The sequence below is a fragment of the Phocoena phocoena genome, chromosome 16 (genome assembly GCF_963924675.1).
Source record: "Phocoena phocoena chromosome 16, mPhoPho1.1, whole genome shotgun sequence".
NCBI classification, from domain to species: domain Eukaryota; kingdom Metazoa; phylum Chordata; class Mammalia; order Artiodactyla; family Phocoenidae; genus Phocoena; species Phocoena phocoena.
Genome location: NC_089234.1, coordinates 72,650,194 through 72,664,349, shown reverse-complemented (window position 1 = coordinate 72,664,349; position 14,156 = coordinate 72,650,194). Strand labels below are relative to the sequence as shown.

At 41.1% G+C, this 14,156-nt stretch overlaps 1 protein-coding gene across 1 annotated transcript in view; it reads left to right on the top strand.

Moving 5' to 3' along the window:
• Positions 1-14,156, top strand: part of BICC1 (BicC family RNA binding protein 1) — a 309,662-nt gene that overhangs the window by 173,082 nt on the left and 122,424 nt on the right. The window contains exon 3 of the mRNA XM_065894697.1: positions 7,483-7,552. Within this exon, the coding sequence (XP_065750769.1) occupies positions 7,483-7,552 (70 nt within the window). The remainder of the gene's footprint in view (positions 1-7,482; positions 7,553-14,156) is intronic.

Genomic DNA, 14,156 nt, shown 5'->3' with positions numbered 1-14,156 from the left:
CAGGGGACGTGGATTCGTGCTCTGGTCCGGGGGGATCCCACGTGCCGCAGAGCGGCTGGGCCCGTGAGCCATGGCCGCTGAGCCTGCGCGTCCGGAGCCTGTGCTCCACAACAGGAGAGGCCACAGCAGTGAGAGGCCTGTGTACCGCAAAAAAAAAAAAAAAAGCTTCTATATTCCAGCTTATATAAACATTACCCTCCTTTCCTTCTTTCCCTCCCTTACTCCACAGAAACTAAAACCAAAATAAGAATATATGATTCCATGTTTATTAGGTACCTTTTTAATATAAGAAGCAATGTTGTTACTCTTTGATCAAGGAAACTACTCCCTGTTTATGAAAAGCAAATATGAATTAGAATGTTAAGATGGCTCTTTAGTTTCCAAAGCTATTATCAGCTTCTGTCTTGGTCAGATTTTTCATGATGAAGTACCCTTTAAAGATAAACTATAAAAATAGGTATTCTGCCTAATATCCACAATCTTAATTTTAATTGCTTCATATATTTCAAAATTGGTATTCTTAGGTCACATACTCTTGTTAATATAAGTATTTGCAATTCATTATATCTGAGATTAGCATAAGAATTAGGTTACATTTTAATAATTAGTCCCCTGTAAGTAATGAGTACAGTAAGCCTAACAACAGAAATTTAAAAGTTATTTTTCCAATAATTATATTTTTAGATGAACTCCTCCAAAATCTCCTCTCTCCTTATGACCTGTAGAATTGCTGCCTATTATGAGAGCAGCTAAAGAAGCCTAGCAGAAATCGGTAGGACTGAGAAGAGATTCTTTTGAGAGTGAAGCTGTCCAGAAGTTGACACTGACCTATTTGAGGTGCTATAAACATACAGCATCCAGAATTATGAGTTAGAGCAAGTCTTTAAAAATATTCAAGGTATCATTTAATGTTCATTGAAAATGACTCAACATCAGATATTTGTTCTTTAGGCTTTGATTTTTGTGAAGGTGGATGCCAGAACAATAATACAATTTAGGAAAAAAACACTAGCTGGGACTCACTTTAGGTTTCTTTTTTCCTAAGACCGAGGATAGTCATTTCCTTCTCAGAGGTTTTGTGGCTTTGTATACCTAGGCATTCCAAGCTTAACTGACATCAGAGTATTTATAGATTTTGTTTCACAAGGAAGCACTAGTTCATTTTAAGCATGTTTCCCAAATTTCAATTCAAATGTCACACAACTGGGGGACATCAACAACTTACTTTTTGGAGAGGGGTTGGTCAGTGTTAGCCACTTAATTGAATTATTCCTTGAATGCAAACTGAAGTTTTTGGACATCATCCTGATTTGCTTAAAAATTAGGGCATATCATGGGTTTCTGGGAATTGATTTCATTGTGAAGTTTTGCAGGAATTAATTGGATTGTGGGAAGTGTATATTATCCTTTTGAAAAGGTGTCAGTGTTTTCATACATTATAAGATCCACAGAATGAACTGCTCCAGTGTTCCTGTTTCCATGCTTTTCAAAAAAATGTCACTTTAATTCTCACTTCTCTCTTAAACCTGTCTGGATTTTCTGAAGACAGTGAGAGATTGCCCGCAGCTCCTGTGACAGTCGCTTCTGTTCATCTCCTTTCCCAACGTGCTGACCCTTTAGATGCACTAAGAACTTGTTACATCCACAGCCCAGTCTTCTCAGCGACTTTGACATGACTTGTGTCCCCACCTAAGCTTTTGTTCAACTCAAGGACATGGCCTCTGTGAAAAGGAAAGAAAGCCTTTAGGTCAGGGTCGTCTGGTAGCCCTGGGACATCTTTTTAACAACATGTAGAATTCACCTGTAAGCTTTCTAGCTCTTTTTTTTTTTTTTTTTTTTTTGCCTCTAGGAGAAATCCTAGCTTTATCTCTGACCTCCATTCATTAGCTGCTTTATTAAGGTTACAACATCCAGAATTATGAGTTAAAACAAGTATTTAAAATATTAAGGTGTGATTTGATGTTTATAGAGCATGATTCAAAATTAGTAGTTTGTTGTTTAAGCTTTGGTTTTGTGAAGGTGGAAACAGGGGCCATGATAAGAGTAAAAAAAAAAAACTCGATGGAACTCACTTTAGGATTTTTTTTTCTTTTTTTTTGAGATGTAAGATAGCCATTTTTTTCCGAGAGGTTTTGTGGCTTCTCTAATTTCAGCCACAAGCTTCCTGACCTCACCTTTTCCAGTTCCCCTATCTACAATACTTGTCTTGATGACCATTTAGGACATCTTTTTAAGCATAACATGGTAGAGACAGAGCCTCGGACTTGCTGCCTGCCGAGATTTCTGACTTTTGAACTCCCCGCCCCCCACCCGTATCCTGCTTCTACCAGGGGACATGCGTGTCAGCCCCCTGTTGCAGTAACTCGGCTTCAGTCCTGGGATTCCTGGAGCAGTCTCCACCCACACCCCCAGGGGAGAACTGCACTTCCTCTGCCTCCTCCTGAGCATGCGCCCTACTGCTACTCTGCTCTTCTGCTAGTGCTGCTCCCGTAATTGGCTGAGGTGAAAACCAATGACCAGTGTGTAATGTCTGAGCTGTGGGAACTGACTTGGAGTCACCAGAGGGGCTGGTTTAAAAAGCTTCACTGATAACTTCCTATGGGGAGTCTGACTGCCTGTGGGTAGGTACCCCGCTGGTTCTCAGAGTTTACCTGTAGCAGGTGATAGCGGAGCACAGGTCCTGGCTGACTTTGTGTCGTGTCTTCAAGTCTCTACTGTGCATGCCCGTGTGCGGAGCCATGGGCAGCTGGAGAAAGCACACGACGAGGTCCCTGGCTCGGCGGTGTGAGGGGGCTTCGAAGCGCCTCTGCTGCACTGAATCCCCCTCAGCCCTCCAGGGTACCTGCTCTCCTTCCTTCTAGAACTCTCTACACACACACTCCTCTTCTGCCTTGGTCACTTTCTCGCCTCTTTCCCCAACTAGCCAACTTTTCCTTCTCCTTTAGGTCACAGTGTTAATAGGCATTTCCTTGAGATAACTTTTCTTGACAGTACACTGCTGGGTTAGGATCCCTTCAGTACACTCTTGTTGCCGTTCCCCATTCTGCAGCTTGGCACCCAGTACCTAATGGTGGGTTAACTAGTATTCTCCTCACTAGACCACGAGCTCCTGGAGGGCAGCCCGGTCTTGTTTGCTCTTGTATCCCTAGTGTCTAGGACAGTGCCTGGCCAGAGGTCATCAATGTGGAATGAACACAACAACGGTATTACCGAGCAATCGATACGTGCCACGCTCTGTGCTTTGGGTTTTCCACATATTTTCTTAGCGAAGCACGACAACTCTGTGAGTCATTAATTGTACAGAGGAGAAAAGTGAGGCTGCTGAAAGTAATTTGCCCAACATGATAGCTAGAAAGCGGCAGAGCTGGTCCTTGATTCTCGAGCCACCTGCCTTTCATGACTAGATTCAACACGGTGATGAGCGTATAAAGGGATACCGGAGAAGGCATCCATTCAGAGCTCCGTGTGGGGACTGCAGCCTGGTGAATGACTTGTGAGGTTGGCCTTGGCTGGCCACAGTCAATGGAATTGCCTTTTTTTTTTTTTTCCTAGTCATATGGGAAAGGTCAGCTCCAGGTGCCAAATTCCAATAACTAATAATTTTTTTTCTCTAAAAAATTTGACATTTATTGCAGGTCATTGGACTTTAGAGATCATGTGGTATAGAAGATAGAACTCTGGTTTTAGAATTAAGGATACTAAGCTTAGGGTATTATCTCTTCCTCTCAAAGACAGTGTGGATGTGGGTAGGTTGAATGTAATTTTGGGGGGCCCCATCACTTCACTACACAATAGAGACACTGGACTGGTGTGAGGTCTAGAGGGAGTGTGTGTAAAGAAGGCATTTCAACTTGATGGCTGTTACCTGCTAATAGGATATTTTCTGTGGCAAGTGATTTTCTGTTATGGAGCATCTGTTGGTGTTTATTTATGGCTGTGTTGGGTCCTCGTTGCTGTGCGCGGGCTTTCTCTAGTTGTGGTGAGCACGGGCTACTCTTCCTTGCCACGCAAAGGCTTCTTATCGCGGTGGCTTCTCTTGTTGCAGAGCACGGGCTCTAGGCACGCGGGCTTCAGTAGTTGTGGCACGCGAGCTCAGTAGTTGTGGCACGTGGGCTTCAGTAGTTGTGGCACGTGGGCTCAGTAGTTGTGGCACGTGGGCTCAGTAGTTGTGGCTCGTGAACTCTAGAGCACAGGCTCAGTAGTTGTGGCACACAGGCTTTGTTACTTTGCGGCATGTGGGATCTTCCCGGACCACGGATCAAACCTGTGTCCCCTGCATTGGCAGGTGGATTCTTAACCACTGTGCCACCAGAGAAGTCCCTCTATTGCTGTTTAATAAAAAGAGATGATCATATTCAGGGTGGTTTCTGGGAAGCTCTCCAGATGATTAAGATTTCAGGAAGTTATGTCTTCCAATCGTGTTTGACAAGGAAGCTTCTTTATTAAGTCTTATAGTTATGGAACCTGATGTAATTTACTGGATTAAATGGCCAAATTATTTCATTCACAAAAAGTATATAGATTATTTTCTTTCTGCCTCCCCACCAATAGCATTAGAAATAGTAAGATCTTAATTTCCCATTTTCTCTCTTAAGGTGCCTTAGTCACCTTAGAGGAAAACGCGAAGTCTAATTTTAGTCACTGTGAGGATATGTGTACAGTAGCTGGAGCTAACAGGTGATAAAATGTGACCAATGATAAAGCCCTCCTAAATGGGCCTTCCTGCCCTCGTTTAGTGACTGATGAACTCATTCATAAATTTACTTTAACTTGGCTTTCAGGACTTGAGTGACTTTGCAGGTTATATTTTGGGGAGCCCTTTACTAACCTTCCCCCAACCCCGACCTTCATGATAGGAGCCAGAGTCACCTCTGTGAGCTGGCCCTGTGCCAGCACCCACCCCATTGTCAGGTAGTTGCCTTTTTTGTCTGTCTGTGTCCCTGACTTGACTGTAAGCTCGTGAACACCAGGAATTGTTTCTTATTCATTGCTATGGGTCCTGGCACTTGGGGCACCTAGGGAGACTTTTGACAAATATTTGTAGGTTCTTAAAACCAGTCAGTCTGCACAGATCCTAAAGCATGTTTTCAAATGTGTATATACACATTCTTTAAAGATGGAGGCCCTATATTCAGTACAGTATGGTGGTTAAAAGGACGGTTTTTGTCAGCAGTCTGGGGTTTTTATCCCCACTCTGCTGCTTCCCAGCAGCAGAGGAATAAAGGAATCCACTTCCTAAGGGTGTATGTAGATTCATTTGCCCAAATAGATCTGCGCTTGCTGTGTGCAGGGTAGAGCGCTTTTATTTTGCAGAGACAAACTATAAACAAGTAAACACAGAAAACAGGAGAATTTCAGACTGTGGTAAGGGTTAGGAGGGAAACGAACACAGTGAGCTGCTTGGGAGGGTGCCCGAGCGGGAGGGGGCAGCTGGGGCCCTGAAGGGGGTCCGCTGGGCGCCTTCCTGGGGAGGCTGTATGGCCTCAGTCGAGGAAGTTGAGGGGGGTGATAATAATTTATTTTATTTTAAAATACGGATTTATGTGTCAACCCCAGTCTCCCAATTTATCCCTCCTCTCCCCTTTCCCTCTGGTACCCGTAAGTTTGTTTTCTACATCTGCGACTCTATTTCTGTTTCGTAAATAAGTTCATTTGTACCTTTTTTTAAGATTCCACATAGAAGTGACTTCATGTGGTGTTTGTCTTTCTCTATAGATAACTCATAAGGACCTGCTGTATAGCATGGGGAGCTCTATTCAGTATTTTGTAATCAGCTACATGGGAAAAGAATCCAAAAATGAGTGGATATATTTATACCTGATTCACTTTGCTGTGCAGTAGAAATTAACGTTGTTAATCAACTATACTCCAATAAAAACTAAAGATATGGATTTACAGTTAACTAAGCAATTTCATGGAGAAGACGATGAAACACGTGAGCAAGGACAGCATAGATGGGAGGAGAAGGGGCAGGGCCCAGATCCGGAGAGTTGGGGCAAACAACCTCCAGGGCCAGGCCAGTCCCTCGAATTTGTAAAGACCTCACTTTTGTTTTTCAATTTTTAATAGAGATATGGGTGTAGGGAGCTATTTCTGTTAAGAAAAACAGCAGTGCAGGCACCATGATAAATGGCCAGTGAGTAATACAGACACAGTGATGAGAATGGTAAGTGGCTCCTGATCTCATTGTGGGAGACCCAGTGGGGGTTGGAGGCCAGCCCAGGGTCTCTTGACCCTGACTAAAGGGGGCATCTGGTCCTCAGTGCCAGCCAAGTGTTGCCATGTGGGAATGTGGGCTCCAGGTGCTAAATCTGCCACGTTTTCCAGAGAAACAGAAATGTCTCTGTGAAATTCCCATATTTAAAAATGTTGGCTCACATTTAAAAAAAACTTATGGCGGATTGCATAAGAATGCATCTGTGGGCTGACAGGCCGAAACATCTGCTGCAAGCCCTTTGCTGCTGTGATAAAGGGGATTAAGTGAAGTATGATGCATGTTAACATGTTAACCATTTAGCCTTGTGCCCAGAACGTAACCAACACGGAGGTACTTTTTATTAATTGCGCTGTTCATGCGTTTCATTGCCTTCACCATTAATTTGTTTAGTTACCTCTAAATCCATAAGTGGTAGTTGCTGTCATTTGCCTACTGATTTGTTCAGTTCTTTGCTTTTATTCAGTTGTTGGGTGAATTTTATATTCATGGTATGAAAGTAGACATTAAACTAGGCTAATTTAAGTGATAACAGTGGAGAAGAATTAGCCTTTCTCGGTTACTCATTTTTCTCACATTTACTGTCGACTTCCTTTGCTCTGCAGACGCCTGAATCACTTGTTCTTGGGCTTCAGCACGTTTGGGTCTCAAGTCGTTCTGGCCAGCATTAGGTGCGTGTAACTGCGAAAGAACTGTGGCAAAAATGCCATTTTAGAGAGGCGAAAGATGATGGGAAATGCAGCCTTATGACGTGATGTCCCGTTTAGAGGCTTTTCATCAGTTTTAATGAAACACAAATGTGTCCAAAGCAAGCTAATTTTTTTTTCCCCCAGAAAAAAAAAAAAAAGCTTCATTTAGGAAGGCCTAACCCACATCGTTCTGTATTACAAGGATCATGTTTGGTGTGTTGCAATCTGTTGGTGATTGCTTTATTCAGCACAAGCATCTTGGATGGTTTGGCAACAAGTTGGGTTAATTACTTGTTCATGTACTTTTTGGTCTTGTCTCTACGTTAGAATTCTGGAGCATCACAGAGAGGAACGCTGGGAGTAACAAAATATATGTGAATATTTCTAATAGATTAAAGGCCTATAAAAATGCATCTCTTTCCTTCCCCCAAGGTTTTTTTTTGCATTGTTTTAAAAGGAGATCATTTTGTTGCATCAACATGAGCCTAAGGACTTGAAAATAATTTTTTTCCGGGAAAAAAATCTGTAAATACAAGTTCTTAATTGAATCAATAATTTTCTCTTAATTTTTTGCTACAGATCATGGAGGAAACAAATACGCAGATTGCTTGGCCATCAAAACTGAAGATTGGCGCCAAATCCAAGAAAGGTAAATCCTGAGAGATGCAGAAATTTTTGGTAACGGAGACTGCGGAATTCCTGTGGGTTTCCTGGGGAGAAAAATCAACCTTTATCCCTATTATATTTGTCCCCAAGTATTTGTTAAATAGCAATATTTGGGGAGGATTATCATAATGAAAAATAATATACAACCTTTTATCCAACAACAGAATAATATTTTTAAGTATTCTGTTGTAATAGAAATGTTATTATAGATGATATTGTGGCAACTTAACGATGTCAAGGATGACTATTCATTCGGTGGCCATGAGTCATGGTCACTGTCTCCACATATAATAATGTGTTTTCAACACATAAACTCCCACTGCGTACACTTTAGGCTTCTTGTTTATGTACCAGATTTAACAGCTGATTGTTTTCCCCTCCAATATGCTAGGAACTTGGATTTCCTTTTTTGACTGCTTCTTCTCCTCTCTGTCTGTTATGCAGTGAAGAACACACTTGATTACTCTTTTAGGCTGAGCATTTCCCTTGTCTGGCTTTTCCCCTGCTTTAACCTAGAGGACACTCACTAATGTGTGGGTGGTCAGAAAGGGAAATTATAGGACCCTTATTTCTTCCAAAATTACATAGTATTTTCTAATGATCTGCCAGTATATACTTCTATGGATAGCTTTTCTTTTTCAAGGATAACCTCAGTGTCAAGAAACTTTGTTGTGTATACTTCATTAAAAATGCATGTAGTCACTAGGAGATAATGGAAAACTATATCACCAGGCAATTAAAAACGCGATGATTGTGTGAGCTGAGCGTTATCTCTTGTGGTCTAGCTTTTTTGTTGTTGCTCTTGAGTTTTGTGTTTGCTGCCCCTTCTCGCTATGACTTTTATTGCTAAATGATACTAAACACCACAAGAGTGGTCAGTTTTCTTGTTTCTTTACATCCAGATTGTCTTCTTTTAATCTCATTTTATTAGAGCTACTCATCACATGGAATGTAAATTATTTTGAAGTTCTTGTTATGAGTGTGGTTAACTGGACGACAGTGGACTGGAATTCCTACTGAAACACTGATCTTGTTACTTTCTTATTTGTGACCGTAGTGACGAGGGAAAGGGAAGCTTATGTGCTAAACGGTGAATTTCCAAGTGGAATGCCACAACTTTGTAGAAACCTTGCATTTGCTAAGTGCTATAGGATATATTCTCAGTTAATCTTCAGTGTGTTGAGATGTTTTATACTCATTATGCAGAAGGAGAAACTGCTGTTAGTGGGCTATCTACCTATTTGGTTGTTTGCTGCCGTACAAAACTCCCTGGCTGGCCACTTGGGTAAATTGGAACTTGAACATGAACTGGAGCCTTTCCCTGTTGTCAGGTATTTTTACTTAAAGAATGACATGAGCTTCATTACTAGCTTAATAAAAATGTAATTTGATCGGTCCCTAAAGAAAACCCCCTAGGAAACATGAATATTAAAACAATCCCAGATAATTTTGGATGGCTTACTCTCTTGCATTATCCATGCTACGGTTTTCCCCCCACTATCAGGAGAAACTGAGAATTGATTCATTTTTTTAGTTTAAAATGTGGTTACAACTTTAGAGATGTTAGATAATACGGAGATGGATAGATGAAGATAGTGTTTTAGCTTCCAGTCACTGACACATTAAACCCATTCAGAATGGCCAACTATATTCCACATTATGATTATATACTTTGCTTTGAAAATAAGAATATCTCAGCACTACATTTGAGGGCATTTAGCATAATTTCCACATGGTTAAAAGTTAACCTTTGGAATTGTGCCTAAGAATTGATCCCTCCAGGCCTAGGTCTACAGACACCATTTTATTTTTTATTATTTATGAAGTGCTATAAATGTACACAGTACTGTATGATGAGCAGAATGTGCCAGAAGAGAGAGGTGGAGCTCAAGGAAGAAAGAAAAAAATGAAAAGGTTTCCTCAGAGGAAATTGCTGTTGAGAGTTGACTGGAGTTGCCCTTGTTACTTGAAGACACAGCTGCTGAATAATCAGATCTTGACTAACATCTCTGATATGTGTATTCCTGTATTATTTTCTAAATGGTCTAATTCAGAGATGAAGTTTGTTTGACTACAATTCGTATTGAGTAAAAGTAAAATGAAAATGGCAGGGGGAATTTTAGAAGGTAATTATTTGCTCTTTCATCTGATCCTTATCTCTCAGTGTTGTAGAGGAAAGAGTTAGTGGTCTTTCTTTTAAGACTTCTTCATTCCAAACTATTATTATTCAAGAGACCAAAGAATATAAAAGTATCTAGGGACTCATGCCATGTTTTGGATGATTATTGAATTCTAAATCCCATGGTGATGTGAAGGTTTAGAATATACAGATGATCCCTAGTGTGCCAGAGAGGCAATGCAGCCATCTGTTTGTGTTGTATTTCACCTCCTAGGTTTATGATGCTTATTGGCTGAATATTTGAGCCTAGACAAACGTTTTTCATGGCTACTGTTACCATAGTCTGTCCCCTTCTTTACCTTACTGGAATTAGTCCTGTGTTTTTCAAATAAACTTCTAGTAGTCCTGTCCAAACTGTAATTTTTAATTCATCAATCCTTTATCAGAGCAGCTGTATGGCTCCTTTGGTTGATGTGCTGGTAGGATCTTGCCTGACAGAAAGGCAAAAAGCCAACAGCCCGAATTTGACATCATTTAGAAACTTAAGATTCTTCTCTAGAGATTCTGGCTCAGTAAGTCTGGGGTGGGACTGGGAATCCATATATTTAACAAGTTCCCTTGGTGGTTGTTAAGGTTGAGTTTGGGAAACAAAATCTCACCATCCGACATGGAAATACCATGATTTAGTCACTAAGGAGACCATGCGATCAGAAAGCAATGGCTGGATGATGACTGCGATTGAAAAAGAGGCAGAACTGTTTGGAGGTAAACTACTCCTGGAGTCTTCCTCTGCTCTCTTCCCCTATCTGCCCCTGCGATCAGGTTATATTCTGGTGCCCAGTTAAAATAAACGTTTCGGCTTCCCTGGTGGCGCAGTGGTTGAGAGTCTGCCTGCCGATGCAGGGGACGTGGGTTCGTGCCCCGGTCCGGGAAGATCCCACATGCCGCGGAGCGGCTGGGCCCGTGAGCCATGGCCGCTGAGCCTGCGCGTCCGGAGCCTGTGCTCCGCAACGGGAGAGGCCACAATGGTGAGACGCCCGTGTACCGCAAAAAATAAAATAAAATAAAATAAAATAAACGTTTCATCTTTGGGGGAGGGGGAAACAGGCAGAATCCTTCAGCAGTCACTTCTCTTGGATAATGTCCATCTTGGTTTCTAAAGAACTGCAGCTGTATGGATTCACTAATCTTAAGTTTCTGTCATCTTTGCAATGAGTTAACGTGAATGAGTTTAGGGCGATGATAACCTCATTGTTCAGTGCCTGCGTGAAATGTAATTTTGGATAAAAGACCGTCTGGTGTTTGTCCCCTCCCCCTACCCCTCTCCCATGCCACCCTTCTCCCCCTTCCTTCTCCCCCCTCACCTTCCCTTTCCCTTTCTTCCATTCCCCTTTAACCATAGAGAACACACTGGAAAAAATGTACTAGGAACATTGTCAGTTAGTAAGCAGGGCATTTTGGGGAAGTGCACATTTTATGGTATAAACTCAGGGACTATAGAATTTTTAAAAAATTCCCTAGTATTTGAAATTATTGGGAGATCGAATCCTTATTAGAGTCAAAAAGAACTAAGAATTTAAGATTCAGTATAATGGCACTTAAATAGGGACGTCTAGGATTGTCTTAATGGGGGTCATGATGAAGAAAAATAAAGCAATACTTAGTATTTCTTCTGTATAACATAAATTTATTTTGAGTGGAAGAAAATAAAACTTTCCAACTGTTGGAGTCAGAATACTAGAACATTCTGCCTTCCATAGAAAGACCTGAGGTTTGTGCCTGTGAGAGCAGTATTCACGAATTAAGGTGGGGACTTCCCTGGTGGCCCAGTGGTTAAAACTCTGTGCTTCCAATGCAGGGGGCCTGGGTTCGATCCCTGATCAGGGAACTAGGTCCCGCATGCTGCAACTAAGACCCGGCGCAGCTAAATAAATAAGTAAATACTAAAAAAAAAAAAAAAAAAAAAAGAAGGTGCTGAGAGTTACCTGGTGGTCTAGTGGTTAGGATTCCAGGCTTTCACTGCTGCGGCCCAGGTTCAGTCCCTGTTTGGGAAACTGAGATCAACAAGCTGCATGGTGTGGCCAAAAAAAAAAAAAAGAAAAAAATTAAGGTGTATAATACTGTAAGAGCTTACTAACAGAATAACTTCAGGCACTCATTAAAATTTTGAATGTTTTTCTGAATCACAGCCTATTTTAAAGTAAATGCAGCTTTACTGAAGTACAAATAATATTTTGAACAAGTTTGAGTGTTTCGCCAAATGCAAGTCCTGCCAGAGCTGCCTTAGCAAGTAGATAAAAGTGATTTGGTGATGAGAATTTATCGCACTGGCGTTATTGTGCTGATGCCCTGTGATGTTAGATGGAGTTTATTCTCTCAAATAAGGTAAACATTTTTCTGACAGTCTTCTTCTTGCTCTTAATTTGCTCATCAGTCTCTTTCTTCTTAGACTGGCAAAGGTAAATGTGGCTAAAAGTTGTGTAGTTTTATGCCAAATTCCAAATAACTAAGGTCAGCGTTAATGAAGCTTTATTGTCTTTTGTTCTGGGGAGAGTTGTCCTGCAGAATTTAGTGATAGAAACTGTTGTCTGCAAGTGTTTCTCTTACGACACTTTCGATGCCCCAAGAGAGAGGGAATGAAAGGTGTTGACTGTGTTGCTTTGATGTATCCTGTTTTGGAGGCCATTTGGCACCAAGTTTGGCCATTCTCTTCCTCCTAGAATAAACAAGAGGATCATCAAAATTCCATGAAGTTTTATTATTTTTGGTTGTCTTCCTTCAGAACAAGCAATATCTAATACAAAATCTTAGCATGAGAAAAATTGTAGACTTTTCACTTTATTTTTTCCAGAGGAAAATGTTTTGCTGAGTGTACTTAAACTTTTGTTGTGTGTTCACATTGGACTAGATAAGGATTTTAACGTGGTATTTATTGCTCAAAGGGCAGAGGGCAGAAAGGAGGCCTGGCATAGCATATGGACCACAGTATTTCCAGTGGTGGGTTGTGACCTATTAGTGTATCAGAAATTAATTTAGGGGTCACAACCAGCATGTAAAAAAACCACTTCTAGATTAGAAAACATCAGAGTGTAAGAGTATTGTTTCATGAAACCTTTAGTCATGTGTGTCACTGTTTATATATACAAACAAATACATACATATATTACTAGGTCATGATGTAAAATGGGTGATAAAGAAAGGTCAAAGAACACTGTTCTAGGCAGTTAGTTCCTCAGAGGGTAAAGAGTACATGCATTTTGTTCATCACTGTGTTTCTAGCACTGTAAACAGTTTATGGTTGGCGATGGGTCCCTCAACTCAACTCAGTCGTGGGTATAGTGGAACTATGAGTAGAGATGGGAATGTATATCACTGAGGTGTATTGTGTAGGGAAAAGATTTAGAATCACAGCCTTCCCAGAGGAGTGGCCTTCACTATTGAGAAAATTATTGACTAATAATTTTGGAAAGAAACTTACGGAAAATGATCTGATGGTTGTCACTCATGGGACCCTTGAATGAGTAAAACTCTGGTACTATTCTTAGTGGGTGTGTAAATGAGACTCAAGACGCAGCCTCCTGGTTGTCTTCCAGACCGGAACTGTTTTGATTGTGGTTATTTTAAGTAGGATTTGGTTATGTAATTGATATATCAATAGTAGTATTGACTGCTACCATTTGTTGAGACCTGCTGGGGCCAAGCACTCTGCTAAATATTTTACATATATAATCTTATTTACTGATCGGAGCAACCCGTGGTGATAGTCTCATTTTACAGGTGAAAAATCTAAGGCACATGAAGGTCAAATAACTTACTCAGGGTTTTACAGTTAGTAAGTAGCAGACTACAGACTTGAACTCTTATCTGTTGTCAGAACCCCACATCCAAATTACTGTAATCTAATGCCTTTTCTCAACCACAACCTGGTGGAGAAAATACCTTTCTTGATGCCTTTTTTTAATTCCAGAGTGTTCTCTCATGTAGCATCCCTTTGTCAACCGTTTCCAAGAATAGCTGATTATAGTCAGTAATAGCAATCAGTTTCATAATGCCTCAGTCCTTGGGAATTCCAGAGGCTTGAAGATGGGCTAAGTTTAGCATGTCTTTACAGGTATAGATGACACTTCAGTTTTCAGGGCAGTTAGATCTGACAGTTATAAAAAATGTGAGGGGAATTCCCTGGTGGTCCAGTGGTTAAGACTCAGTGCTTCCACTGCTGCGGCCTGGGTTCGGTCCCTGGTTGGGGAACTAAGATCCCAAAAACCACGTGGTGCAGCCAACAACAACAACAACCCCCCCGCCCCCCCCTCTGTGAAACCGCTCCTAGCTGAGTTCATGTAGAAAAATGCCTGCTTCTGAATTTTAACTTGATATTTCATGCCTTCATGTGCTATTTCCTTAGGAAGAGACTTTCTGATTTGTCATTAAGCTAAACAACTTTGAAGATGGATTTGAAAGGAAAATAAAC